At 43.7% G+C, this 26,339-nt stretch overlaps 1 protein-coding gene across 3 annotated transcripts in view; it reads left to right on the top strand.

Annotated features, from left to right (window-relative positions):
* Positions 1-26,339, top strand: part of Cdc14a (cell division cycle 14A) — a 149,879-nt gene that overhangs the window by 115,856 nt on the left and 7,684 nt on the right. The window contains exons 12-15 of one of the 3 annotated variants that reach the window (XM_057793840.1): positions 8,464-8,576; positions 9,799-9,846; positions 12,152-12,274; positions 12,930-13,278. In XM_057793840.1, the coding sequence (XP_057649823.1) occupies positions 8,464-8,576; positions 9,799-9,846; positions 12,152-12,274; positions 12,930-13,278 (633 nt within the window). Of the gene's footprint in view, positions 1-8,463; positions 8,577-9,798; positions 9,847-12,151; positions 12,275-12,929; positions 13,396-26,339 lie in introns of those variants that run through there. The other 2 variants (XM_057793839.1, XM_057793841.1) reach the window with 2 other exon arrangements.

The following is a 26,339-nucleotide window of genomic DNA, read 5'->3' as shown; positions in this document are numbered from 1 at the left end:
ATTCCAAGAAGAGAATTTGACGCGGCATTTGCCGAAGCTGTGCCTAGCACAAGTGGTACTCTGAAAGCCTCCGATTCCTCTGATTTCTAAAGAGTCAGAGGGAAAGCAGAGTTAGGACAACTTGTTTTACCCAGCCTCTCCTCTAAACAAACCACTTTAAAGAGTTATTCTTTAGCGGCTGATCTCATCTTTACTACACCCAGTGAATTAGGCAATATCTCGGTGTAGTAAGGAAATTGTGTTCCAGAGATGTGTTTTAAGGCATGATTCGCTCTGTGTCTGTCTGATTCCAAACTCATGGTTTCTTTTCTTTCTTTCTATTATTCCCTACTACCTTTGAAGTAGCAGGAAGTGACTTACAAAGAACTTGGAGCCTGAGCATTTTTGGGAGCTGGAAGCAACTGTACTAGTATAATTTGTTCTAATTTTTTTTCTGTGGAAAAGAAATGAGAGTTCCAAAACTGTGATTTGCCCAAGGGTCTTGAGTTACTGAGTAATGGAATCACTTTCAGAACTGGGTATTCAATTCTTAGTTTATCTTCTTCTTCCTCCTCCAGTTCTCCCAAGAAAGGGTTTATAGCCTAGGCTAACCTGGAACTCAGGGTGGTCCACCTGCCTTAGCCTCCCGAATCTGGGATTAGGGGCACAAGTCATCAGACCTAATCCTACTTTAGCTCTTCAAGGTAAAGCTGAGAATTTGGATTATATTTTTATATTCCTCAAGAGGCAAAAGAAACGGAACTAGCAGGGGAGATGGCTCAGTGGGGGGAAGATGTTTGTTGCCTTGTGGCTGTGAGAACTGAAACTTTAGATTCTCAGATGTCACAGAAAAGCTGGGCAAGTGTGGTAGCCACCTTTAATTTCAGAACCGGCAGGGGATGCCCAGGACAAACTGACTGGATAAACTAGGCTCTGTCAGCAGCATAATTCAGTAAGTCAAGTGGAGAGTCATCAAGGAAGATAGCTGATGGCAACTTTGGAACTTTGGACAATTACGTACATGTATATGTATACACGTGTGACCATGTGCATACATGGTGCGCGCACGCAGAAATTAGTCTGATGAAATATTTAAACACTAAATGTAGTTTACAGCCCCTCAGCTGGATGCCCATAGAGCCAGACCAGGGCCCTCAGGAAGCCCTTAGCCTCCAAGAACCTCCATGGCAGGAGTGCATAGCTGTCTCAAACCAATGCTTGGCATCCCCAAAGCTTCTCTTAGACAGTGAGACATCCAGAGCTTGGTGAGAGGGAGAGGAGCTTCATTCTAGGACACAGGATGGAGATTGGGATAGGAATTAGTTTTAAATCTTGTGTTTGTCTCCCAGAACAGCCACACATGGATGGAGTGGCTGAGTTTACTGTTGAGTCATCCGTCCTGATGAACTGTAAATCTTAGCCAAGGTCATGATATTCAGAGCCTTTGTTGACTTTTTCTTGCCTCTGCTGCAGTCTGGACTATGAGAAGCAAATGAAGGATCTGAGCTAAGTTTTAATGAGCTAAGATCGCTAAACAAGAACGCCTTCTTTCCTGTTCTGACTTCTGAAAAGATGAGTGTAACATTGTGTCTGAGGAACACAACTGCCTTTCACCAACAAATGCTTTCTAAATTACAGTCTCTTTAAAGTGGTTCACAACCTTTCTAGTGCTGCAACCCTTTAATACAGTTCCTCATGCTGTGCTGACCCCCAATCATAAAACTATTGTTGTTGCTACTTCATAACTGTAATATTACTACTGTTATGAATTGTAACATAAATCTCTGTGTTTTGGTCACAGGAGATCCCTGTGAAAGGGTCATTTAATCACCCAAAGGGGTTGTGACCCACAGGTTGAGAACCACTGATCTAGCAGACAGTTTCACTTCCATCCACTTTTACATTTCTGTTTGTCCAACTCAGGATTAATTGTCCTTTACCATGGGAGGATCAAAGGATGCAGTATGATTGAAATTTAAAGTATGTCAGCTTGGAAGTATAAGTATGTATTTAGATGTTTCTCCCCCAGCTTAGTTTATTCAAGCTCACACAACAAAATACCGGAATCTGTGTGGCATATGAACAACAGCAATTTATTTCAAGGCATTCTGGAGGCTGAGAGGTCCAAGGTCAAGCAAGGCCTTGGCCAAATCACTGATGGGGGCCTATCTTCTGGTCATAGATGGTACATTCTCCTTGTCCTCATAGGACGAAGGGGAGAGGCGGTTTTCGAGGATCTTCTTCACTCCTGAGGATTGCCTCATGATCTAACCACTCTTGAGAGACCCCCCACTCCCATCACTGTGGGTTAGAACCTCAACATAAACTTTGGGGCAACATAAATCTATAAATTTTGTTGGGGCCATCAGTAGTTATTTTCATCTTAGCCATTCACAAGTGCTGTTGTTCTTGCAGCTGGGATAAAGAAATGAAAAACAATAAAACAAAGCAAAGAGCCCTCAGGTGCCAGATTACAATGGGATATTAGCTACTGACTTCCTTGTTGGGACCAAGTATCTGGCAGGGAACACTTTAGGGAGGAAGGGCTATTTTGGCTCACGGTTCGAGGAGACAGAGTCCATCATTGCAGGGAAGGCACAGTGTCAGGTGTTTCCAAAAGCATTTGGCAGCTGTTCATGTCGCAGCCAGCAGGAAGCAGAGAAACCAGGCCTGGAAGCTGGGAAGGGCTCTAAAGCTCAAATCCCCCCTTCCCCCATCCCTCTCAGAGACCTACTTCCTCTAACCAGGCCCCACCTCCTGAAGGCTGCACATCCTCCAAGACTCCAGCAGGGGACCAAGTCTCCAAACACAGAAGCCTGCTTGTTGCATCCGTACTGTAACAGATAGTGTGGCCTTGCAGAATGACTTCCATGTAGCTTTTGGGCCCTGCCAGACCTAGCTGATGCAATGAATGCTAGATTTGTTTGTCTAGGTCTAGCCATGGGACATTCCGCAAAGGGAGGGATTCAATGGGCCCAACAGAGTTGGTGATGTGTTTACTGTGTTGTGAATTTCAAGCAGAAAAATAAGAATGCTGTAAGGGTTTTAGTGTGGTTCAGGTTCCATGCTAGCGTGTAAACGAGGGGTCCACGGTGGTTCTGGATTTATTTACTTGGTATGTAAAGCACTAAAGGCTACATTCCCCTACACGTGACCATTATTAAAATAAAAGGTTGAAAGGAGAGGATCTCAATTGCATTTGGTCCCGTGGATCTACGGCAGTGTTCCTCTGATTGGTCATTAAGAAGCACTGTGACAATGGAGTCTGCCAGAATAAAGGAAAACCATGGCTGGAAAGGCTGGGGCTTTCTGGTAAATTTCTCAGCACACTCAAAGTTGTTAGGAATCTTTCAGCGCAAAGTGGTGCCCTTGTGGAACCTGGATTTCAGGGCTGTGAATTACACTCAGCACCCATGTTGGGGCAGCTTATTGACCCCCATCTTGCTCTTGCTGAGCTGTGAGCTTTTCTCCCATGCGAGGTTTTTAACCCGTTCCCATTACATTCTGCTTCCTGGGCTGCAAAGTCTTAGTAAATGTTACTTGAGCATAGAGAGCTTAGCATTTCACACTCAAGGATAGAAGAGAATGAACATAAAATTGACACTTGCCCAATTGGTGCAAGGACATTACGTTGTTGAAACACAAAATAAGGATTCTCTTTGACATCCAGGGGCCTAAGAAGCCATCGTGAATTGGGATTCTAGAAAAAAGTGTCCAGGAGGAGGACTGTGAAGAACTCCAGTACAAATAGTATTGTTAAACTAGGAATTTAGTGGTTACACCCACCTAGGTAGCACCCACTGTGTGCCAAGAACCCTTTTAAGCCTCTTACATGGATTAACCATGTGACCATACAGCACAGCCACCGGAAGGAACTATGACCCTTTGAGAAAGACATAGCAGAGGTAGAGAAAGGCAGGCCCCTACCCAATGTAACACACAGACTTTACTGAGATGCCCTTTGAACGTAGGCACACGGGTTCACAAACTGTGTTTCTTCAAGAGCCCCCGGTGTGGCTCTAACACATTACACATATGACTTAGAACAAGACCTTGGCCAGCTCCTCCTCTGAAACTCCTCTCAGAGTCACAGTAAGTTCAGTTTTTCATTTGGTGACTCTAGGGCTGTGGTCCAGCCTCCGCCTACTAACCAGTAGATGTCCTTGACTTAGAGAGATGTTCATTGGCTGCAGGTGCTGATAGTGTGCAGCCAGTGTCATGTGACTTCATGATTGACAGGATAGGAAAGTAGTGCTACATTTTCGAGAATTGCATCTTGAAGTTATTGCATCTTATTAAGCCTATCCAGCGCTTGCAAACTGGGTACATCTTAGGAAATTCCATAAGAGCAGCACATCTCCAAGGCCTTACTTTGAAGTTCCTTACTTCCACTCTTAGGATGGAGAAGATGTGTCTGCTCCATCTGAATGCCACCAGGAGCCACCAGAGGCTATCGGGAGGGTAGTGGTAGCACCCAGATTGAAACTTTGGGGTGCCTCTTCTGGCTTTAGTTTAGAAGGTGTTGCTGAAGTCCACAGAAGACTGGAATAAAGAGCCAGGGAGTTGGGGATGGGGAAGTGGTCCATCTTTCAAAGGTCCTGGTCAGTGCAGCAAGGACAGATTGGTGAGATCTAACAAACCCAAGCTAAGTTGCCTTCCTTCCTCTGTCCTTTCTTCTTTCCTTTCCTCTCCTCCTTTCCCCTCCCTCCTTCCTTTCTTTACCTCTTGTGGTATTGGGATGGGACCCAGAGCCCTGCACATTCTAGTCAGGTGTTCAGGCTCTGCCACAGAACCACACCTCCAACTTCTGAAGCCTAATCTCCCTCTGATCTCAGCCGTGTCCATCTGTTTAGCTCTGAATCTCAGGAGGCAAGAATCTGTTTCTTGTTGTTTGTTTTGTTTTGTAGTTTTGAAGATTGTATAACTCAAGGCAACTATGTTTTGACTAACATTATATAAGTTTGTGTTACGAATTTGAGAGCACAGAGGACCATAGTAGCACAGGCCTATAAGCTCAGCACTTGGCAGGGAAAAGGAAGAAAGCAGAGGCTCAGGAGCTTGAGGCCAGCTTTGTCTAGGTAGTGATTTTGAGGCCATTCTGCACTGCATAAAACCCTGCCTCAAAAAACCCAAACCAAACACAAACAGGCAGAAAATGTGTTCATTTGCTTACTGGTGGTTTTGTGATTATACCTCTGTAACTCTTAGTGCCTCAAATGCCCTTAAATCTGTACTTAAATAACGGCATGTTCTATCCTGGGCTAGGTTTCTTTGGACCTATCCTGCATGTCTAGATCTTTCTTTACTTTGCCTTCTCCTTCCTCACGTCCTGACGTCTAAGCAGTTTGCTGCATTCTGGTCTAGCCATCTTCTCTCATCAGACTATTAGAGAAACCACTTAACTGTCTGCCTCATTCCTGATCCTTTCCTTCCCCAATTCATTCTCCAGCCATGGAGCAGCTTGAAGGAAATGCTTGCAATATATTCAGATACATTTCTAAGCATATACAGAACTCTGAATGAATGAAGTGTATACAAATAAAAATTACGAGAACTTCATGGTTCCTAAACAGAAGACGTGTCTACATCCCTAGAAGTGAAATGTGAATTTACATATTAGGATGCTATCTATATCTATCAAATATTAAAGAGGTACTCTCAAGCTTTGCTAGGTGAAGTTTGGATATTTATTTTGGAGGGTAATATGTTAACATTTAGGAGATAGCTTTAAAATGAGCTTAGCAATTCCACTTTGTGAACTTTTCTCCTCTCGGTGCTAGGGCAACGTTAGACAGTCATCTGCATCTTGGATGTGTTTGTTAGAGCTGTGTACAGGGCTGAAAGGCAGAGAACAGCCTGACCTGAAGTGTTTGTTAAAGAAGCAATTTGGTATGTCTAGACAACATGACTTTATGGGGGCTATAAAATGGCAATGCAAGGTTCGTTTTCATTTGTCCTGGAACAGCATAATAAACATGCATTTTTAATGAAGAAATCACTTGCAAAGCTGCCTGTGTAATACAACCTGTTTTGTTAGGCAGAAAAATGTCAGGGTAACAGGTGAGAGCATAGCACAGGAAGATTCTGGAGAACTGTGCCAATTTTTTTTTTATTTTTTATTTATTTTTTTGCTTTTGATAGTAAATCTGTAGACGATTTAACATTTCCAGGCTTATCTGTATTTTATTTCTTAAGGCAGATATATGATAAATATACTATATATAATCTGTTTTCTGTCATCTATCACATCTATCAAACTATCATCTATGTCTGTCTGCCCGTATGTATCTCAAACTATCATCTATGTATGTATGTTTGTTTGCATGCATGTATGTATGTATATATGTATGTATTTGTTTGTATGTATCTGTCTGTCTCTCTTAGTTACTTTTCTGCTGTGTGGTAAAGCACCATGACCATGGTAGCTTATTAGGGAAGAGTTTGTTGAGGCTTACCGCTCCAGAGGGTGGGGAGCTTGGTGGCAGGCAGGCAGGCAGGCAGGCAGGCAGAGCTCTGGAACAGTAGCTGAGAGCTTATATCCTTAAGACAACAACCATGAGACCGAGGGAGGGCAGACCCAGAAACTTCCAAACCCACCCCCTCTTCCAATAAGGCCACACCTGCTAATCCTTTCAAAACAGTTTCACCACTGGGGACCAAGGACTCAAATGCCTGAGGCTGTAGGGCCCTTCTCATTCAAACCACCACACTCCACTCTCTGGCTCCCACAGGCTTGTAGCCATAGCATAATGGAAAATATATATGTAGTTCACCTTCAAAAATCCCCATAGTCTTTTAGTTCCAAAACTGTTTAAAAGTCCAAAGTCTCTTCTGAGACTCAGACACTCTCTTAACTGTAAGCCCCTGTATAATCAAAAGTCAAACTATATGCTTCTAATATACTATGGCACAGACTATCCATCACTATTCTGAAAGGGAGGAATGGGGGCTTGGTGAGGAAATATTGGGCCAAAGCATGATTGAAACCCTGCAGAGTAAATTCCAAATCCTGTAGCTCAATGTCCAATGTCAAAGGACTTCAATGGCTCGATCCTCTAGCTGTGCCGACCGCAGTGCTACTCTTCCTCTTCCTTCTAAGGGAAGACACAGTGTTCTCCTCCAGGGAGTGTGAGCTGGGACTATATATGTATTGCTCTCTTCTTTAGGAGTGAGACTTCAGTAAGGTAAAGGAATAAAGTAAAGACAACATATTAAATATAGATAGTTAGGTGGGTGACAGTTTGTCATAGTGTTATTTTACGTTTTTGAAATCTGTCATAGTTTGCATCAGCACAGAAGGCTGAGGCAGGAGAATCAGGAGCTTGAGCTAGTGAGGCCCTGTCTCAAAAAAACAAAAGACAAAACCAAACAACAACAACAAAAATTTAGCATTTTAAAATTTGTCACTTAGTGTAGAAAAGAAAAACCATACGTAATTATTCTTTTAAATATCCTGTTCATTTTATTTAGCTGTATATCTTTTAAAATTAGATTTATTTTCAGGTATTATATAAACATGACTTAAAACATGAAAATAAATATCCCATTTCATTTTCCCCCAGACCTCTAAGTAGACCACAATGCCTGTTTCACTGTTAATGTATGAAAATGTATTAAAGATTTTTATTTTTATTTATTTATTTATTTTGGTTTTTCGAGACAGGGTTTCTCTGTGGTTTTGGAGCCTGTCCTGGAACTAGCTCTTGTAGACCAGGCTGGTCTCGAACTCACAGAGATCCGCCTGCCTCTGCCTCCCGAGTGCTGGGATTAAATGCGTGCGCCACCACTGCCCGGCTAATTATTTTTTTTTTAAAAAATTAAAAATAAAAAGTCTTTCTTCTACCTCCTGGTTGTGGTAGATGGGAGCTAGCTCTCCTGTCTCCCCTCAGGGCTCCTTTTGAGTTACCACAGAGAAACACTTGCCAGCTACTTCTTCTTTTCAAACTGAGGAACTGCAGCAGGAAACATACTTCCCTGGTTGAGAGTTGTTGGCCCTTTAACTCCCAAGAGTCCCTGCGTGCTTCCTGGAAGGTGAACTCCTGCATCAAGTGACTGTGTAGATGTCTTCAGCTACTTTACCTTGCATGCTTGTGAATTGGTTATCGATCTTGCAACAGTGGTTCCTGTAGTATCTGGAAACATTTCTGATGTGTTTGTAGATTGAGGTGTGCCAGGCTGTCTTCCAAAGCCCACGGTGTTCACACGAGAGTTTCTGCTTTTGAGCCATTGTCCTAGACAGGTTTTAGACACACCAGTATCCAGCCCCATGCTCCTTTGATTTGGAATTTGACCCATATACTTAGATGCTGAGTGTTCTGTAGTGTGTGCTTACTGCTGGATTCCTAACACATTTCAATGGCTTACTCTACAGAAAGACCGTTTATATGTTATCTGTCACTGAAGATGATCTGTGCTCTATTAGGAAATCGATATAAAGCTAAACTGTGTGTAATGATCGTCCTATGGGACTTGCCTGTTTTTCAGAGTAATTTTGAAGATGAAGATGTGGAAATGAAAAACAACGTCACACAGGGAGACAAACTACGTGCCTTAAAAAGCCAGAGGCAGCCTCGCTCCTCGCCATCCTGTGCATTTAGGTAGCCCCGGCTTAAACCTTTTGGTTCATAGTGTACTTCCGTTGTGGGTAAAACATTTCACCTTCACTTCAGAATACCGTTTTACAAATCCCGAGTGTTCCTGTGTTTTCTTTTCACCCTCATCGCCGGCTGTTGTGTGTTTCATCGCTGTGGGGAGTAGCTAAAATTGGAATGCTTCTGGAAACAGGTGTGACGTCGCTGTTTCTGGAATTCTGCCTCGACTTGCTGAGCGGTTACTTCAGACCAGCAGTAATTTCTGTTGTGAATTCTACTTGGAGGTTCCCGGGCGCGGTGGTGGCAGATCCTCACCAGTGTGCCAAGGGTTCAGATCAGAGCCAGCCCGTGAAGTGGAGTAGTTTGTGCCCAGTTTTGGCATATCTCACTACTTGACTTCACCTTTAATTTTTGAGATTTGAATAAGCGATTCCTCCATGTGTCTGAGAAATTATAAGCCATCTCGAATCTGAAGTGTGAAATCAGATCTGGGAGTGGTCTTCTGACCACAGAACAGTTGAAACCTTGTGTTAAAAAGAAAGAAATCTTACAGGAGAAGGAAGGGTTACATTGGGACAGCAGTTCTCTACCTGGGGGTCGTGACCCCTCTTGGGATCAAATGACCCTTTCACAGGGGGTCACATGTCAGCTCTCCTGCATGTCAGATGTTTGCATTATGATTCATGACAGTAGCACAATTATAGTTATGAAGTGGCAAGGAAATATTTTCTGGTGGGGGGGTTACCATAATATTAAGAACTGTAATTATAAGGTCGCAGCATTAGGAAGGTTGAGAATCACTTTATTGGAAGAAAGTATATATGCAAATACATATGCATTCAGGACCAACCCTTTCTGTACAGATCTCGGAAGCCATGTTTAGATGTGAGTTTTCTTTTGAATTCTCTGATATTTTCTCAGGGGGTAGACTTCAGTTTCCACAATAACACTATGGCACCATCCGGAAACACTTCTCTACCGAGCAGTTACACTGCCTCCTTTTTGTGAAAGAGCAAGATGCTCTACCATTCATGGTGAAATAACACACGCATTACCTGCTGGCGGGAGGGTTCATTTCGTAAAGTGTTGGAGGCCGGTACCCACTGGTGTGATTTTTCTCTCTTGATGGTTTAGTATCTTTATGTCTCTGCCTCAGATGCTGTAGGGTGGTATTTGTTTAGCTGTGTGCACCTGGTCACACCTGAGTTCTTGTCTTTGATTTCTGCAGGTCAGATGATATGAAAGGACACCAAAGGGCAATGTCCCAGACTTTCAGGTACTGTTAACAGATAGACAAATATCTAGCTGTTGTAAATATGGATGACTTTTTAGACATATTTTCCAAGCATCAAACCCCATGAAAATAGACATAACTATACACTTTTTCTGTCCATTTATTTATTTTATAGTTGGAATAAAACTCTGCCCTTTCACTGAGCAACAACATCTTTAGCCTGTCTTACAGTTTTTCAATTTTTTTTTTTTTTTTTGGTGTTGTCGCTTTTGTTTTTGAGATCAGTTCTCTCTACATAGCTCTTTGGCTGACCTGGAACTCACTACGTTGACCAGGCTGGCCTTGAACTCACAGAGATCAACCTGCCTCTGCCTCCTAAGTGTCGCACTAAAACCATGCCTGGCTTAAACTTAATTTTAAAATGATTTATTTGTTTTTATTTTATGTGTAAAAATGTTTGGTTGCATGCATGTATATGCACCTTGTGTGTGTGTCTGGTGCCTGCCTTCAGAAGAAGGTACTAGACCCTTCTGGAACTGGAGTTACAGACAGTTGTGATCTGCCATGTGGGTGCTGAGCCCCAAACCTGGTTCCTCTGCAGGAACAGTAAGAATCACTGAGCCTCTCCCCAGCTCCGAAACTAGCTTCATTTTTAATGTTTACTATTGAAAGGGCATTTCCTCCCCCGCCTTCAGGTTGGGTGCTGGTGGTCATGACCTTTATACTCTTTGAGCTCCCAGCCCCTTCTGGTCTTCAGTAAACTCCAAAGTGCTCTGTGACTTTCTTCTTTTCAACCCAGAGATAGATTCTGGTCTCCTCCCATTTTTAGCTCTATTGTGTGCATTTGTGAATCGCTGTGTAGGTTTCTTTTTCACTCTTTCATCCATAAGAGGAGGAGATATTAGTGCTTCTCTCTTGAAAAAAAGTCTCTGACCCTCCTAGAGTTATACCCCGACACCCGTATTGCCAGGGACCATTGTGGTGCCTGGCGAGAACACTGGGCGTGATTGGTCAGTATTGTTGATAAAATGGGACAGAGACACAGCCCTTTTCCCCTTAGGATTTCATTCTAACCTGTATTGTTGAATGGGTAGTTCTGCTCGGCCCAGGCTTCTTCAAAGGCCCGAGTCATTTCCTGGCATAACCTTTTCACTTTTGTTTGAGGGGGAAAGATGGCATCAGCAGTGCTTAGGAGGGCGGGTGGGCAAGGGACGTTGAAGCAGAGAAGGAAGCACAGTCCAGTTTCATCACAGGGTTTATCTAGGACAAAAGGTATTTGGTATTAGAGTTGTGGCTGAGCTCTGGCTCTCTCTAGAGGAGTCACTTTCCCCTTTGTGCCCACCGGGAGCTTGGTTATAGATCCCCTGATGAGCCCTTGGGAGTGGAAAGGAGAGACAGATAAGTCTTTGCCCTCAGGGAGTTTGCATTGAGCGATGGAAATAGGCAAAACTGAGCTGCTGAAGGATAGCATAAGAGCCGTGGTTTACTGGGAGTGTGCTCTTTGAAGCAGACTGCTGATCCTGCTGGGGAATTCACTCAAGCCTTGCCCCGGGAGGTAATAACCAATAGACCATTCAAAGGCAGGTGGTAAGAGTGAGCTGGGGGGCGGGGGGAGTTGAAGACCAGAGGTGAGGAGAGGCAAGGACAGAGGATGCCTGCAGGAAAAATGGGGTGAGTGCAGGGTGGTCAGGAACCCCACAGCTAGGTGAGCATGTCTAGTCGATTTCCCTGTTTGTTTGACGTGACAAAGACGCTGGATGCAGCCGCACATGAGTTGATAAGTGGCCTCCAAAACCACAGAGAAACCCTGTCTCGAAAAACCAAAAAAAAAAAAAAAAAAAGTTGGTAAGTGGCATTGCCCCTCACCTGTGTATGGAGACAGGTGAGAACCAACTAAAACGGATAGGGATGTTTGCGGTCATCACGCACTTGACTACGTGGGTTTCATCTTGTGGGGCTAATAGGACCCACTTGGAGAAGCAAATGCCAGATTTTAGAGGTTCCCACAAGCCAAGCCTTTAACTAGGCTTTGTGGACCTGGGAGAGAGGTTAGATGGTTTGAATAGCGAAGGAACAGATGGAAATGGTTTAGATTTCATCAGAGGGGATTTACGGTCTGAATTGCTGAGGAATGAGAGGAAAGTGCGAGAAATATTGGCGGCCTCATACTCTGTAGGGCAGTTACCAACTGGAAGGGAAGGAGTGGATTTGTGTGGGACTTTCTTACCATTTTTGGTGCCTTTTAGGGCACTGAGCTTTCTTAACTTCCTTTGTTATAGTTCATTGGTGAGTATTTTAGGTAGCACAACGGCGGTGTGACACTCTGTCCTCTTTTCCTCCTCCAAAGATTAAGTTCCTCCCCGCAACCATCTGTGTCTACTGTGAAGACCCCCAAGGTGTGTTTGTCGCCTTCAGCAACAGCCAAAAGGATCAACAGAGGCTCTTTGTCTTCGGGTGCAAATATGAGAAGGTAATTTTCCTCTATCTCTTCCCTACCGCAGGCAGGGAATATGGCTGCAGGTCTACGAGGAGGGGCTGGGAAGAAGTGGAGAAACACCAAGGAGACCTCTATTTTTTCTGGGGCTTCTGGTCCTTCCTCCCTGACGAGGTGAGGCTTCAGAGGGGATGGTTAGGGGTGCACTGGTCTTCTCAAGCCTCTTCACTTTGCTACGAGTGATGTAGATTAGTCTGCCATACTAATGATCAACAGTGCTGTTGGTCATCCTGTGGGTAGAGACAGTAGGCACCAACTCAGCTGGGTAGAGATGCTGGATGCCACCCTATGCTAGAAAATGTCTGGGTTAAATCGTGGTCTTAAGTCAGCTTCCAGACTCTCTGTATGGTTACTTTTTGCGTCTGGCAGATACAGTTCTCAAATATTCGATTTTAAGACCAACCAGTGCTTTAAGCCAGTTTCTTGGGTCTTGGTTAACTGCTTCTGACCAAGAAACTTGGCATGTATGAATAAGGCCACAAGTGATGTTGTCACCAAGAGTGATGATATTATTTAGTCATCTGTGTGGATCAGAACCATCCTCATTGATTTCCCATGATGCTGTCTTCATATGTGAGTAGACATTGTTGTCTGTTTTTTTTTTTCCTCCCCTCCCGTGTTTCTCCCCCAGCTTCTCTATAAACTCCCGGCTAGCCAGTTCTCTAGGGAACTTGAACGCCACGACCGATGACCCTGAGAACAAAAAGACAGCCTCACCCACCAAGGCAGCCTTCATAGCCAGCCCGTTCACCAGCTTCTTGAATGGCAGCTCCCAGCCATCTGGCAGAAATTACCCTGAGCTCAACAACAACCAGTACACCAGAAGCAGCAACAGCAGCAGCAGTGGTCTTGGGGGCAACCTGAACAGCTCCCCAGGCCCCCTGAGCGCCAAGCCCGAGGAGCACACCACCATCCATAGACCCTCCTTCTCCGGGGGGCTCTCTTCCTCCTCAGTGAGATTCCTGAGCCGTTCTATCCCTGTAAGTTCACAGACACCACCTCTTGGTCCTCAGAACCCTGAATGCAACTTCTGTGCCTTGCCTTCCCAGCCGAGGCTGCCACCAAAGAAATTTAATAGTGCCGAGGAGGCCTTCTGATCGACGCCTTTCCTCTCTGTTGTGCAACTGCCCATGTGCTACATTCTGCTGGCTCCTCTTCGAGTAAATGCCGAGTTTCAACCGGGTTTTCCTCCTTCCTTCTTTTTCTTCCTCTCCCCGGTGAGGTGGGTTTTTCTTTAAAACGGAGGGAGCTTTCGTTCCATGGGTCGTGGACACCAAAGGCTTTGCTACTTTTCGGTTACGTTTCCCAAGCCTTCTGAGTATCTAGTACCAGGCAAAGGCGCTCGATCCATAACGTTGGTTTTACTCAGGTGATGTGTTGAGAAGGATGTCTTCCCTACTCGCCAAGGTCAGGATTTGGGGCAAAGTCATGTGGGGCATGAAGGAACTCTGTCTCCCCACAGCTGAGCACCAGGCCTCCTGCAGGGAACTGACCCACAGTTCTTTGAAGTGGCAAATGAAGGTGCTAATTAGAGGTCAGAGAGAGGTGGGTGGCAACCTGGACTGCCAAGGTTGGAGTAGGTAGTCTCTAGGAAGACATTTAAAATTAGCTACTTCTCTTCTAGAGGCAAGTGAGCACTGCAAATGATTTTTTTTGTGCCAGAGATCTTTATTTAGACACCAGATTCCCTTTTTACTAGCCCCATTGGACTGAAAATCTATTGGTCAAGTCTTTAAAAATTTAATAATTGGATTGTATCAAGAAGTGTTGATATCTATGGGATCTGAATTTAACTTGGAGAGGGGAAAAGGGCAAATAGAGCTATACCCAACAAAAGGAGAAGGTGAGATAGTGGGTCTGTTGGTTGCACTCTGGGCAGGAGCGAGCCTGGTTTCTTGGGAAGGCTCTGTCTGCGTTCTGCCATGCACCTGCTCTTTAGCCGTTTGCTCAGCCAATCAGCAGGGTTGAAGAGGAGAGGAAGAAAAGGGCTGCTGAGTGGCCCACTCAGCAAAACACAGCATCTGTGGTTTTATGCTGGGACCCAGTTTCCTTAGCCTGTATGAGGTTGTTCCCTACGATGAGAACTGAGTGATGCAGTGTGTGTGTGTGTGTGTGCGCGCGCGCGCGCGCGCTTTCATGTGTAGGGTCTCTGGATTCATCTTTCTTACAAGATTCCTTTCAAAAGTTGTTTTTTTCTACATTCCATATGCAGTGCTCGCATGTATAAATTTCCGTGTCTGATTTTTATTTCTATGAAAAGTTTCACCATTATCTAAAAATTTTAACCTTTTTGTTTTATGTGTACAAACACATTTCCTGTATGTATATGTGTATGTATGTAAGTATGTATGTGCACCATGTGCATGTAGTGCCTGCAGAGGCCAGAAGAGGGCATCTCATCGTTATTTTAGATTCTGTTATAGATCAGTGTTCCAATTAGCTATCTACCCACTCTTTGACCTGATTCTGATCTGATTTATATACACTGAGATTTGTGTCATAAATATGGAAATCCATGGGTCGGGGTAGGGCTGGGTGGAGGTAGGGGTTGCAGGGTGGGCACTAGCTATGAAAGGACAGAGTATTTAAACTTCCACAGTGTCCACACATCTTGTACTTGACAGAATGAACTGGGTTCTGCCAAGGTTTTCACACATTGTTTTGTAGATCAGCCTCTTTTTTAGAACTGACTGCGGATCTTTGTATTTCCAGGAAAAGTGTTATATAAATAATTATACAAACAGCTCATAGATTACAGTGCTAAAGGCTTGTGCCATCCACTCTTAAAGTTCGATGCCAGAAGCAACAGTGAATTGACAGTCTTATGTTCTGGGCTCCCTAGTTAGTAGGGAGAAGTGGGCTACCCATTCTCCTCTGCTAACTGGAGCCTGGGGGAAGGGGTGGGGTTCTTTACACAACACTGATTCCTCCTGCACCCCATGATGTCTCCCTAAGTGAGCTTTGGCCTCATTCCACACTTAGCTGCTTCTTTTTCTCTTCCTGCTCCTCCTCCACATTCTGCTTTTTGGCTGGTGGTGACTTTCCAGTAATTATAAAATATAAGCAACTGAATTGCCACTACCCCCGCTTCTTCCTTTGTTGCTGCGTTGTAAAGAAAGGCATTTATGACCAGAATCAGCAGTATGGCTGCCCATTCCTCCCTCTCAGCCAGAGAGGAAGGAAGAAGCAAGCAGGCCCCCTGCGTAGACCTCCCTTCCTTTATCTTTGCCTCAGGAGCCTTCGGTGACCTCCTGTACAATGTGAAGGCTTAAGTCCGCCCTTGATGACTAGCTGGTAGCAAGTCAAATGAACATGGAGGGCCCCACTTCATGCCGTGATAAGGAGGGGCTCGGAACTGCCCTTCTTCTGGGTAGGCAAAGCTTTTCTGTGGGGCTGGCCTTTTGCCAGTCGGTGCTGTGGAAGCTCAAGCAGTGCAGGACCCAAGAACAAGGAAGACGGACTCACTCAACACAAGTGTTTTAGGGGACGCCAAGCACTTGCCTCTGTAAACACAAGGGCCTGAGTTCAAATCCCTGGAGCCCATGTACAGCTGGATCGCAGTGCACATATGTATAGCTGGACGGACCACAGTGCACGTATGTAACCTCAGTGCCCCTGTGGTGAGATGGGAGGCAGATAAGAGAATTTCCAGGAGCTTGCAGGCTAGCTAGCCCAGCCTCCACATCCCGTGACATATGACAAAGAGGCTCTGTCCCAAAACGAGGTGGAAGGTCAGGACAACACCCAAGGTTGTCCCCTGACTTCCACACGCACACCATTGCTTGCACATCCCACCCCATCACACACAACCCACTTGAAACTTCTTCGGTAAGAACATGGAGTCTGTGTGGTAGTCGCCTCCTTGTACCTTTAAGAAAGACCCAGAAATTCTTGGGGGATGGGTGTTTAGAGGGAGTCTAATATTTTAAAAGCTACAATTAGCATCTCTTTTGAAAGCTGCAATTGCTCTCTCACTTTTTTTTTGCTGCAGCTCAGCCCCCAGAAAAATGTAAAAATGATTTCCTTGTTCTGTCATTAAAATTCTTTAACACGGAAAACAGGAATAAATGTTAAGGCATCCTGTGGTTGTGGCAGAATGCTGAGAGGTAGTCAGATTTCAGTTTTATTATCTCGACCTCTTGGATTCGTCTTGTCTCTGCCGTCCAGTGCAAAAGCACACGGCTTCCCGTTTGGTGACCTCCTTACTGTAGAAATCAGTTTGATTCCTGACTGAGAAGTTTTCGAGTGCTTTGAGAAATGGGGGGCATGTGACGAGGGTGTGGGTGGGGTGGAAGTGTTTCATTAAGTTGAAATTGCTTGTGGTATCTGTCTTGAAGATTTGCGCGGTTATATTTTTAATGACACTTTTCACTGAACTGCTGTTCCTCACCCTGTCCTTGCCTGACCCCCAAGCCTGTGTTCCGGCATGATGTTTCCCCCTATAAGCTGTCCTATATCCCACTTTGGTCCTCCATGTAGCACTTCTTAGGATGGTGGATTTGTCCTGTAGGCTCTAAGCACTGTGGGAGCGGAGATGGTGGTACCTTGATTTCCATGGTTACATGCCTGGATCCTGTTAAACAGTAGGCACTCAGCAGGCATAGATTGATTGGATAAAAGGATGGATGGATGTTCAGATGAATGAGTACGGTAAGCATGATTTCTTTTGTTTTATGTATAGAAATCTTAAGGGGAAGAGATATTAAATTTTTTGCCCAATATTGTCCTGCAAAGAGACAACAGTATCATAATTTGAACCCAGGGCAGCTGAAATCCCCCAAACACAATATTTTGACAGCTTTATGCTGTGTATATACTGTTATAGGGGGATTAAAAGCTAGAGATTTCTATGATAGATAGTTAAACAACATTTCATTTTTTCCCCAATAGGCCAGGGAAACTGAGGAAACGCTAGTGTTTTAGTCAGTTGGGTTTGGGGGATGAATAGGAGTCTGGAGGGGGGACCCTGGTGAAGGCAGGAAGGCGGGGAATGGCCGCTCTATGCAGTGGGGAAAAGTGGGGACAAAGTCACACCTGACTCTTGTAGTTGAGTTCTTAGGTTCTGAAAAGAAGTTTACCTGGGTTCAAATTCTGTTTCGGACACCTTTTTCTTTAATGGTGATATTTGGCTGCTCATTTAACTTCTGTACACTTCAGGGGAAAATTGTAATTATAACGATCAGGGGCAAATCAAATTTTCTTGCTTGTGTGAAGCTTGAACAATATTTCAGCATTGTTTAAGATAAGGAATATATAAGATTTTTTTGGTAAATTTTATATAAATATGTGGTTGTAACTTTGAAAATGGCTGGTGGTTTACAGGATGTTGGAGCTGATGTCACCATGTCCGTTGTAGTAGTTAAATGGCTACAGTGTTTGAGAAAAATCCCATGAAGCGTCATGCAGTTGCTTATCAATATTGCTCGGTGGTTGTCAGCTATTATTGCTAGTGTTGCTGAGCATTCTCGGGACAGCTGCAGGCCCGCATGGCTGAAGACCAGGCTGGGAGGTTAAGTTTAAGCCAAACTAGGAAGTAGACGTAGGGTAGGAGCTGTGGGGGCTGTAAAACAAGAAGGATTAACAGGATTGATGTTTTAGTTGTACAACTAATGCTTTTAACGTATTACTATTAATTTTTTTTTTTCTTTTGAGAACGATTTCTTTCACTGTGTATCCTTGGCTGGCCTGGAACTCATTATGTAGACCAGGCTAGCCTGGGACTCATTTGTCTCTGCCTCCTGAATGCTGAGATAATGGCATGTGCCACCATGTCCAGGTTAACATGGGTTTTGTTGTGACAGTTTGCGTGTGTCTATTTCTGTACTTTGCTCACCTTCACACCCTCACCACTCATCCTTGTTCCCCTCCTTCCTCCCTCCGCTTTCCTTCTTCCTTTCAGGTAGTTCCTCTGCTTTCATGGTGTGTGTGTGGGCACGCATGTGTGCATGTACGTGTGTGGGGGCATGCATGTGTGTGTATGCATGTGTGAATGCATGCACACGTGCATGCATGTGTGTATGTGTATGTCTGTGTGTATATGGGGCATAAGAGAGAAAAAAAACATGGTCTTTCCTTTTTTTTCTTTACCTTCTCTTGTTCTCTCCTTCCCAGCAATCCCTCCTCCACTTTCTTGTCACATACACACACACATGTATTTTGGTATATGCATATTGAAACCTAGATTCCCCATATGAGACCAAAACGTGACCTTCATCTTTTTTTATTCTACCTCAACATTGTCTGCAGTTCCATCCGTTTTCCTGAAAATGGCATGTTTTCGTGCTTTGCACCTAAGTCAAACTGCGTTGTGCATTTTTACTACATCTTCTTTATCCACTCACTAGTTGGTGGGCATTTAGCCTGGTTCTGTATCTTAACTAGTAAACACGGGTGTGCAAGCATGTCTGAGCCGTGCTGACCTAGAGCCCCAGGAGTTACCACAATAGTGTGTTGTATGGTAGCTCTGCCAGGATCCATAGGGACCACCCTAATACCATCCTGGTTGTCTTAGTTCGCTTCCTGTTGCTGTGGTAAACATGACTAGAAGCAACCTGGGGCTTGGAGGGTTTGTTTCAGCCTACACTTCCAGGTCAGAGTCTCTCACTGAGGAACTCAAACAGGGCAGGAACCTGGAGGCAGGGGCTGATACAGAGACCATGGAAGGGTGCTGCTTACTGACTTGCTCCTTGTGGCTTGCTCAGCCTGCTTTCTTATAGCACCCAGGACCACCAGCCCAAGGGTGCCCCCACTCATAGTGATCTGGGCCCTCCCACATCCATCAAAAAACAAAATGCAGCACAGACTTGCCCACAGGCCAATCAGTGGAGGCATTTTCTCAGTTGAGGGTCCCTCTTCTTCCAGAATGACTTTAGCTGTTGTCAGCTTGACATAAACCAGGGAGCACACCTGCCACCAGAGGATAAGATGTCCCTTCTAGCCTCATCAACTTTTGTTGCTTTTTGTTTTCTTGATGACAGTCATTCTGACTTATGGATGTAGTTTTGATTGTCATTTGCGTGATGGCTAAGGATGTTAGACATTTCATGTATGTCTTGTCATTTGTATTTCTTTTGAGAAATGTCTGTATGGTTCATTTGTCCCTTTTCCTGATTGGATACTTTAGGCTTTTCTGTTTTTTCTTTTTTGTTGCATATTTCTGCATATGGAACCCCTGTCAGATGTATAGCCGACAAAGATTTTCTCCCTTTCTGCAAGGTTCTGTTTCTTTTTTTTCAGTGTAAAAACTCTTTAGTTTCATGCAATTCCATTTGTCAATTTGCCTTTTCCCCTGAGCTATTGAAGTTCTTTTCAAAATGTCCTTCACTATGCCTGTGGAAAGATCTGATGGAGATGCTTTCCGCACCTGTGTGGAAGGGCGCTCCTGGTGGGATACCAGAAGCGAGGAGACACGCCAGAGCCCTCTGCCTTGCTTAGTGCCTGTGTATGTGTGGTATGTTTGTGTGGTCACACATGTGCCATAGCATTTGTGTGTGGAGGTCAGAGGACAACTCCACAAACTTGGGTCTCTCTTTCTTCCTTTCTGTGTGTCCCAGGGATTGAACTCAGGCCATCTTTCCTAGCCCTATATTTAGTAAATGAAAACTTAATCACCTCAAAAAAAATTAGAGTCCTTAACTCTTTTAAGGCACTTTTAAAAATGATGTTCAAGCATGCAGCGTTGTGAAATAGTGTGTGTTGTTATTTTAAAGGATGTACATGTTCAGTCAGAAGATTTCAAGAAATTGTACTTTTCTGTTTGGGGCTTCACATTATTGCCACTTTGTGGGGTCATCCCTTCAGAATAAGAGGCTGAAGCAGTAGCTGTCGGACTCCTAAATTTGACGAGTGATTGGTGAGATGCTTCCCTGCAATTAGATATTCTGGAAGCTGCTTTGGGGGCATCACTTACTGAAAGATTTTTGTTGATTTTTCTAAAATTGTGGCCTCCATTGAGCTTCTTAGTTGTCCATGCAAACATTAATTGTCACATGTCTCAGGAATACTGCCCTGGTGAAGGCCGTAGGTTCCATCAGTAAGTAAGAAACAGTAAGAAACAGTACTCATTGTTTCTAGAACGTTCCCGGTATTCTTGGTTCTGCTGTTTTCTCATTCCCTTTGCTGTGCTGACATCTTTTATGATTTTAACTCAGTCTCTCTTACTTTTAGCTCATATTTTAGAATTGGCAGATGTTTCTATAATGAGCTGCTTGGTCTCTGTTGGATCTATGCATCTCTTTTGCCCAGAATTGTCCCCAAATGCTGTGGCCTTTTGCATTCTTCCTGCATGGTATTCTCATCCACTTTTGGCGCCAGGAAGATATTTCTCGAAGCCCTCTGCTCTCTTCACCAATTTTTCTTCTTTAAAGATGTCTGTTATCCTCTGGCTCCTCCCTCAACAAACTGAACTCACTCAAGTGCTTTCCCTTTTAGCTCGTGCGTCTGTCAATGAATATCTAGTACTTTGTTCTTATTGACATAAAGAGTTGGTTTTCTATACACGAGCATCAGGATTTATGTATTGTCCATACATATAAATTATCCTAATTTTAAACTTACTTCATATGGACATTTCGTGAGGTTCTCGAATTTCAGAGTTTTAATATGTTGCTCAGACACATAAAGTAATGAAAAGCTGACGAACTTACTTGGTTTCAAGTTGGAAGGAAAATTGAAAGGAAAGACATACTTCTGACTTTTCCTTAGTCACTGCCATTGCTGCCTCCTCACTCCCCCATCTCCTTCTCCTTGTCTTCCTCTTCCTCCCTCTCCTTACCCCTCCTCCCCCTCTTCTGCACTTCCACTCCCCATTTTTGACACATGGTTTTACTATGTAGCCCAGCCTAACTTCACACTGTCAATTTTTCTACCATTAGCCTCCCAAGTGGCAGGATGGCAGGCATGTGCCACCATGCCTGTTCCCATGGCTAGTGCCCACTCTTGTGTTGAGCTGGGTAGGGCTTTCCTTTGGTTGTGAACACTCTGGGTGAACAAATTGAGTAGCCAGTACACCATTAGATCTTTCTACGGTCTACCACCAGGCAGACTGTAGGTATATTCTAGACATAATTGATACTTAAGTAAGGCTTGGAATAAGATAAATTCCAGACTTGTTCATAGTAAGTTTGGTGAAAATCTGAGTGATTGGCAAGTACATTAAAGCATATTTCATTGTTAATTTGGAACATTAGTGATGACAATGATGTGCTACTTATTGATTGATTCAGTGGCTGCTCCCAGTAAAAATCTCCTTCCTCTCGGTAGTGTATAATGGGTTTTTCTAATTTCAGCTTGATTCCTTTTCTCTGTTTTGAAAATAATGACCCCATGTTCACTTTAAATATGATATTTAGTCATTGAATCATTGTCAATCGTTTACTAAAATAATAAATGACAAAGCCAAAGTTGAAATTTATTAAATATTTTGAATTCACATTTATTTAATTGAATGTTAGTGTATGTAATAGTGAAGATGATTCTAGATTTCTAAACTTCTATTGTCTTTAAATTGCTGTGATTATTTTTTCACCCCTCGTCTTTGTTCTGGCCTTGCTTTGGAGTGGCGCATTGTCTTTCAGTGGGGCGACACTGAGACACTGGTGACAGTAAGAACGTGACCTCGTCCCTGCATTAAGTCGTAGCTTCGGCATTTGCTCAACACTGCTGCTCGTTCAGTCCCCTCCCAGGGACCCGGGCATTTTATTTGTGAAGGTATCCCATTGTTTCACAGTCAGCAAGGTGCAGGCGATGTCTTTAGGTTTGCATGCAGCTTTTTCTGTAGTGTTTGCAGATGTACTGAGCTGTAATTTCAGTCTCCGGTGCTAAACAATGCTTTACATTAACTGTCTGGATAAAGCCTGCCAGCTATTTTCGTCTCTCCACTTGATAGCACTTTTCAAATACAAGATTTGCAGTAAGTGGCAAAGTTGATTTAAAAAAAAAAAAAGTATGATGTTGAGGTGGCTTATATTCTCTTAATTGCTTTTATTATGAAACTTAAATTTACTTACTTATTTTTCTCATCCTCTCTTTTTTCTTTTTTCTACCTTGTGGTACTGAGGACTGTTTTAGAACCTGTCACACGCTGGGCAAATGCTCCGCCACCAAGTTAGTTATATCTTCAGCACTTTTTTGCTTTGTGTTTTTGGGAGCAGATCTCACTAAATTGCCTAGGCTGGTCTGAGCTTGCTCTATAGCTCAGGCAGCCCTTACTTGAACTTGTGATCCTCTAGAGTAGCTGGGATTAACGGTCTGTGCCACCAGACCTGACTATATCTTTTTCCTTGTGTAATAACAACAATACTGTTAGGTTGCATTCATTGTTATTTTTTTCATGTCTTAGGAGCCAGGAATAAAAGAAAGTACTTTTCATATGTTTTTAAAGTTTGACTAATTAAAAATGTTCCACCTAATGTATAGTATGTATCTTCACTCCAGAGCTCAGTATTATTTCCTTGAAGCAAAGTCGGAGACACACATTGTTTTCTACCAGTCTCATACATGTATCTCCTGGCTCAATTCATCCTCAGGCTCCATTCCTAGTCCTGTCACTGTGTTCCCACTGCCACCCACCACTTAAAATACCCACTTTCTAATTTAAGACTGTAGCACAATTAATAAAAACCCAGAGACAGATATTGGGGTTCAAGCCGAAGATCAGAAAAGCAAAACAATCAAGCCACTAGAGAAGTCTTACCTCTACCAAGACTGGGTGACCTGAGCCTCTGCCTCTTCCCATTTTATATTTACCTTTAGTGCTGGGATTAAAGGTGTGTGACTCCCTAGTACTAGGATTAAAGGTGTGAGCCACCAGCACCTGGATCGGTTTCTGCATTGACTTTGTATAGCCCAGGGTAGCATTGGACACACAGAGATCCATCTGCCTCTGTCTCCTGAGTCCTGGGATTAAAGGTGTGTGCCACCACTGCCTGGCCTCTAGTAGCTTAGTTTTGCTCTCTGCGTTTCAGGCAAGCTTTATTTATTAAAACATAAATAAAATATCACTGCGTAGGACTGTTTCAAAGCCTTGTAGAATGGATTGTATTGTAAGAAGATTTTTTTTTTCTTTTGCTTTGAAATGTATTAGTTTCCAAACACATCCAGGCATAGACTTAGGACACTCATTGCTATTTGTTCTTCTTGTGTTCTGATGGCTTTATTTTGTTTGTTCGCTATGGAAAATTCTCTGCTATCATTTTTTAGATGTTACTTTTCTGCCTTCCCTTTGCTTCCTCCCTAAACTTTGGAGAAAGACAGATATAACCTCCCATCCAGTGTGCAGCTACCAGCTGAAAGTACACAGCGTGCAGCAGATACACAGAAGAAAAATGAGTTTCGGATGTTTATGCAGAAGCCCGTCACTACAGCCTCAATATTTCCAATCTTCTGCTTAATATTTTTAATCCGGAGCCCAAACTAATACTGTGATTGAATTCCTCCTTTGGTTTCCAGGTACTAATTGTCTTTTACAGTGTGTGCTCTCGGGTGTATGCCTATTTATGGTGTGCGATGTAATGATTTCAGTGGCCTCATCTTTTTTAACCTAGCATCTCTGATTCCTTTGTGGTTACAGTCACATGCTATGTTTTTTGTTCCCTCTCTGTGATCTTGAGGTTCTCAGATGCTCAACCCTCTCCCTGATGTTTGCATTTCTGCTCAGGAGACTTTGTCTTGGGTCTGACTTTGTCAATTCTCAGTGTCACCTCCCTTCTGTGGTGTAGCATTCTAACTGACAGGTTCACGCTGGTGTGTGTGTGTGTGTGTGTGTGTGTGTTATCAGTCAGAGGTTGTGTTTGGAGTCTTTGTTATTCTCCACCTTATCTTTTGAGTCAGGGCCTCTCACTGAGACCCTCCCTGATTTGACTGACTGGTCTGTAAGCTCCGGGGATCAGCCTCTGTCTGGCTCCCCAATCCTTGGGTAGCAGGTATGCACCACTGTGCTCAGCTTCAGTGTGGGCACTGGGGGTCTGAGTTCAGATCTGATGTTTGTATGATAAGCACATTGCTATGGGAACATTTTAAAAACTTGTCTGCTTTGCTTTTCCTTCATCTAATGAGTTTCTCATCTTATTTTGAAGTTCCATTTCATTTTTTAATTGATATATTAATTATGTCTATTTATGGCATTCAGTGTGATTATTTTTTTTTGGCATGCTGTGGTCATATTAGGGTGATTAGCATACCTACTACCTTGGCCTTTTATCCTTTCTTTTGAGTTCTGCTGATTTGTGGGGTCTTTTAGTGTAGAAACTGGTCCAAATGATCCAGGCTCATGTCTTGGTGAGCTGGGCCCAGGCTTTCTTCTCAGGCATGGATGTAGTTCTGAATAAGCCCTGGTCTGTAGATGGTGGCCCGGGCTTCTCCCAGCACCCTTTCCCAGCTGGGAGAGCCTGAGTCAGCCTTGGCTTCATGCCTGGGGATTTTGGCCCATGTGTCCTTGAGAACAGAACAGCTGGCCACCTCTGTTTGTCTCCAACTCTGTAGTCAGTGACCTACCACTGAGGCTTGGTTTGTTTCCAGGTCGCAAAGATGTTGATCTTGCTTTGCGCCCTGCAGAGGTTTTGCTTTCTTCCTTCTATTTTACAAATATTTAATCTGTCTGTGGAGGGGTTTGTTTGGATTAAAGCTTGCTGGTCCATCCTGACATTAAGTTTGCAACTTTCCATTGTAGGGCCTTTTGGAATTTATCCAATCAACTTTTAAAGATCATTGCCCTCTGTTTGTGAACATTAATCTCCCGATTTTGTCAAGCAAAAGATCATTGCCCTCTGTTTGTGAACATTAATCTCCCGATTTTGTCAAGCAGTTCCTCACCTTCTTGGACACCTCCTGCTCCTCCTTCCTGCCATTTCTTATGTTCTGTATCCCCAACCTAGTCAGCCTTCCTCCTTCCTGCCATCCAGACTCTCCTGTGCAGCTTTCCTTGGCCTTTTCTGAAGGGATCCTATTTTTCTTGTTTGTCTGCATCGTTCCTCTCTTGTATAGAGAGTTGCTTATCTCATGGTTGTAGACCCTGGATCCCTGCATCCAGCATCCCTACACCTAGCTCATGGATGTAGCACTGATTGGTCAAGCTGAAGTGAGACAGACATATCAGGTAGAAAACATGACATCTAACTTTTGGGTATCTCATATCTAGCTTTGGGATATGTTTACCTATTTGTTGTCGGCTTATTTATTATATATTTTCATAATTTTGCATATTTCTTTCTTTCAGAAAATTTAAAATTCTCTTTCACTCCCCATTCCCTGACTCCCTTTTTCTATATTTAAGCCCTATTTTTATCGCAGCCCCTCTCATATACAGGAGGCGTTCACGTGGGGTGTGTGCCCTTGCACAGATAGCACATTGTTGCCCTTGCACAGATAGCACATTGTTGCCCTTGCACAGATAGCACATTGTTATAAAGCCTTTGAGTCTGCCACAGCTGCCACTAGATCCCATCAGTTCTTCCCACGAAGTACCTGTTGTCCAGTGTCCTTCCATCCTTACCTCTACTATGAGAGTTGGTCTTCATGAACTATTCTAGACCCTCTGTACTTTCATCTGTCACAAGCAATTCTTGCCTCTAGTTTTTCACATGCTATTGTCCATGTTAGTTTCTGAGACAGAGTTGATCAAGTTGTATTCATCTGACATTGTTCAAGGGTTCTGTCTGTTTATAGAGACAAGTCTTGATCTCTTGGCTTGCTGTTCAAGGTTCCTCCCCATCATCCCTATGCCTTGTTGACTGTGTCCTCTTCAGCGGCTGGACTCGGTGTCTTGGCATCCTTGTAGCCATGACTGATTGGGCTTGGAGCTGAGCACATGACATTCACTCTGTGTTTTTTTTTTTTTTTTTTTTCATTTTTGTGACTGGTTTGATATTTCCTGACTGCTGGCACAAGTTCTTTTGATGGCACACCTGTGCCCGATCCAGGTAGAAAGGCTTTTTGCCTCTCAACTCTCATACAGTAGTTCACACACCTGTCACTCCCAGTCACGTATCCAAGATTTTCTCTCCTCTGCTGGCTTTTGAACTGCTCAGTGCATCTTTGTTTCCCG

Source organism: Chionomys nivalis, chromosome 18 (assembly GCF_950005125.1).
Source record: "Chionomys nivalis chromosome 18, mChiNiv1.1, whole genome shotgun sequence".
Classification (NCBI taxonomy): Eukaryota; Metazoa; Chordata; class Mammalia; order Rodentia; family Cricetidae; genus Chionomys; species Chionomys nivalis.
Note: the sequence above shows the minus strand (reverse complement) of the source record. Positions and strands in the feature narration are given on the sequence as shown.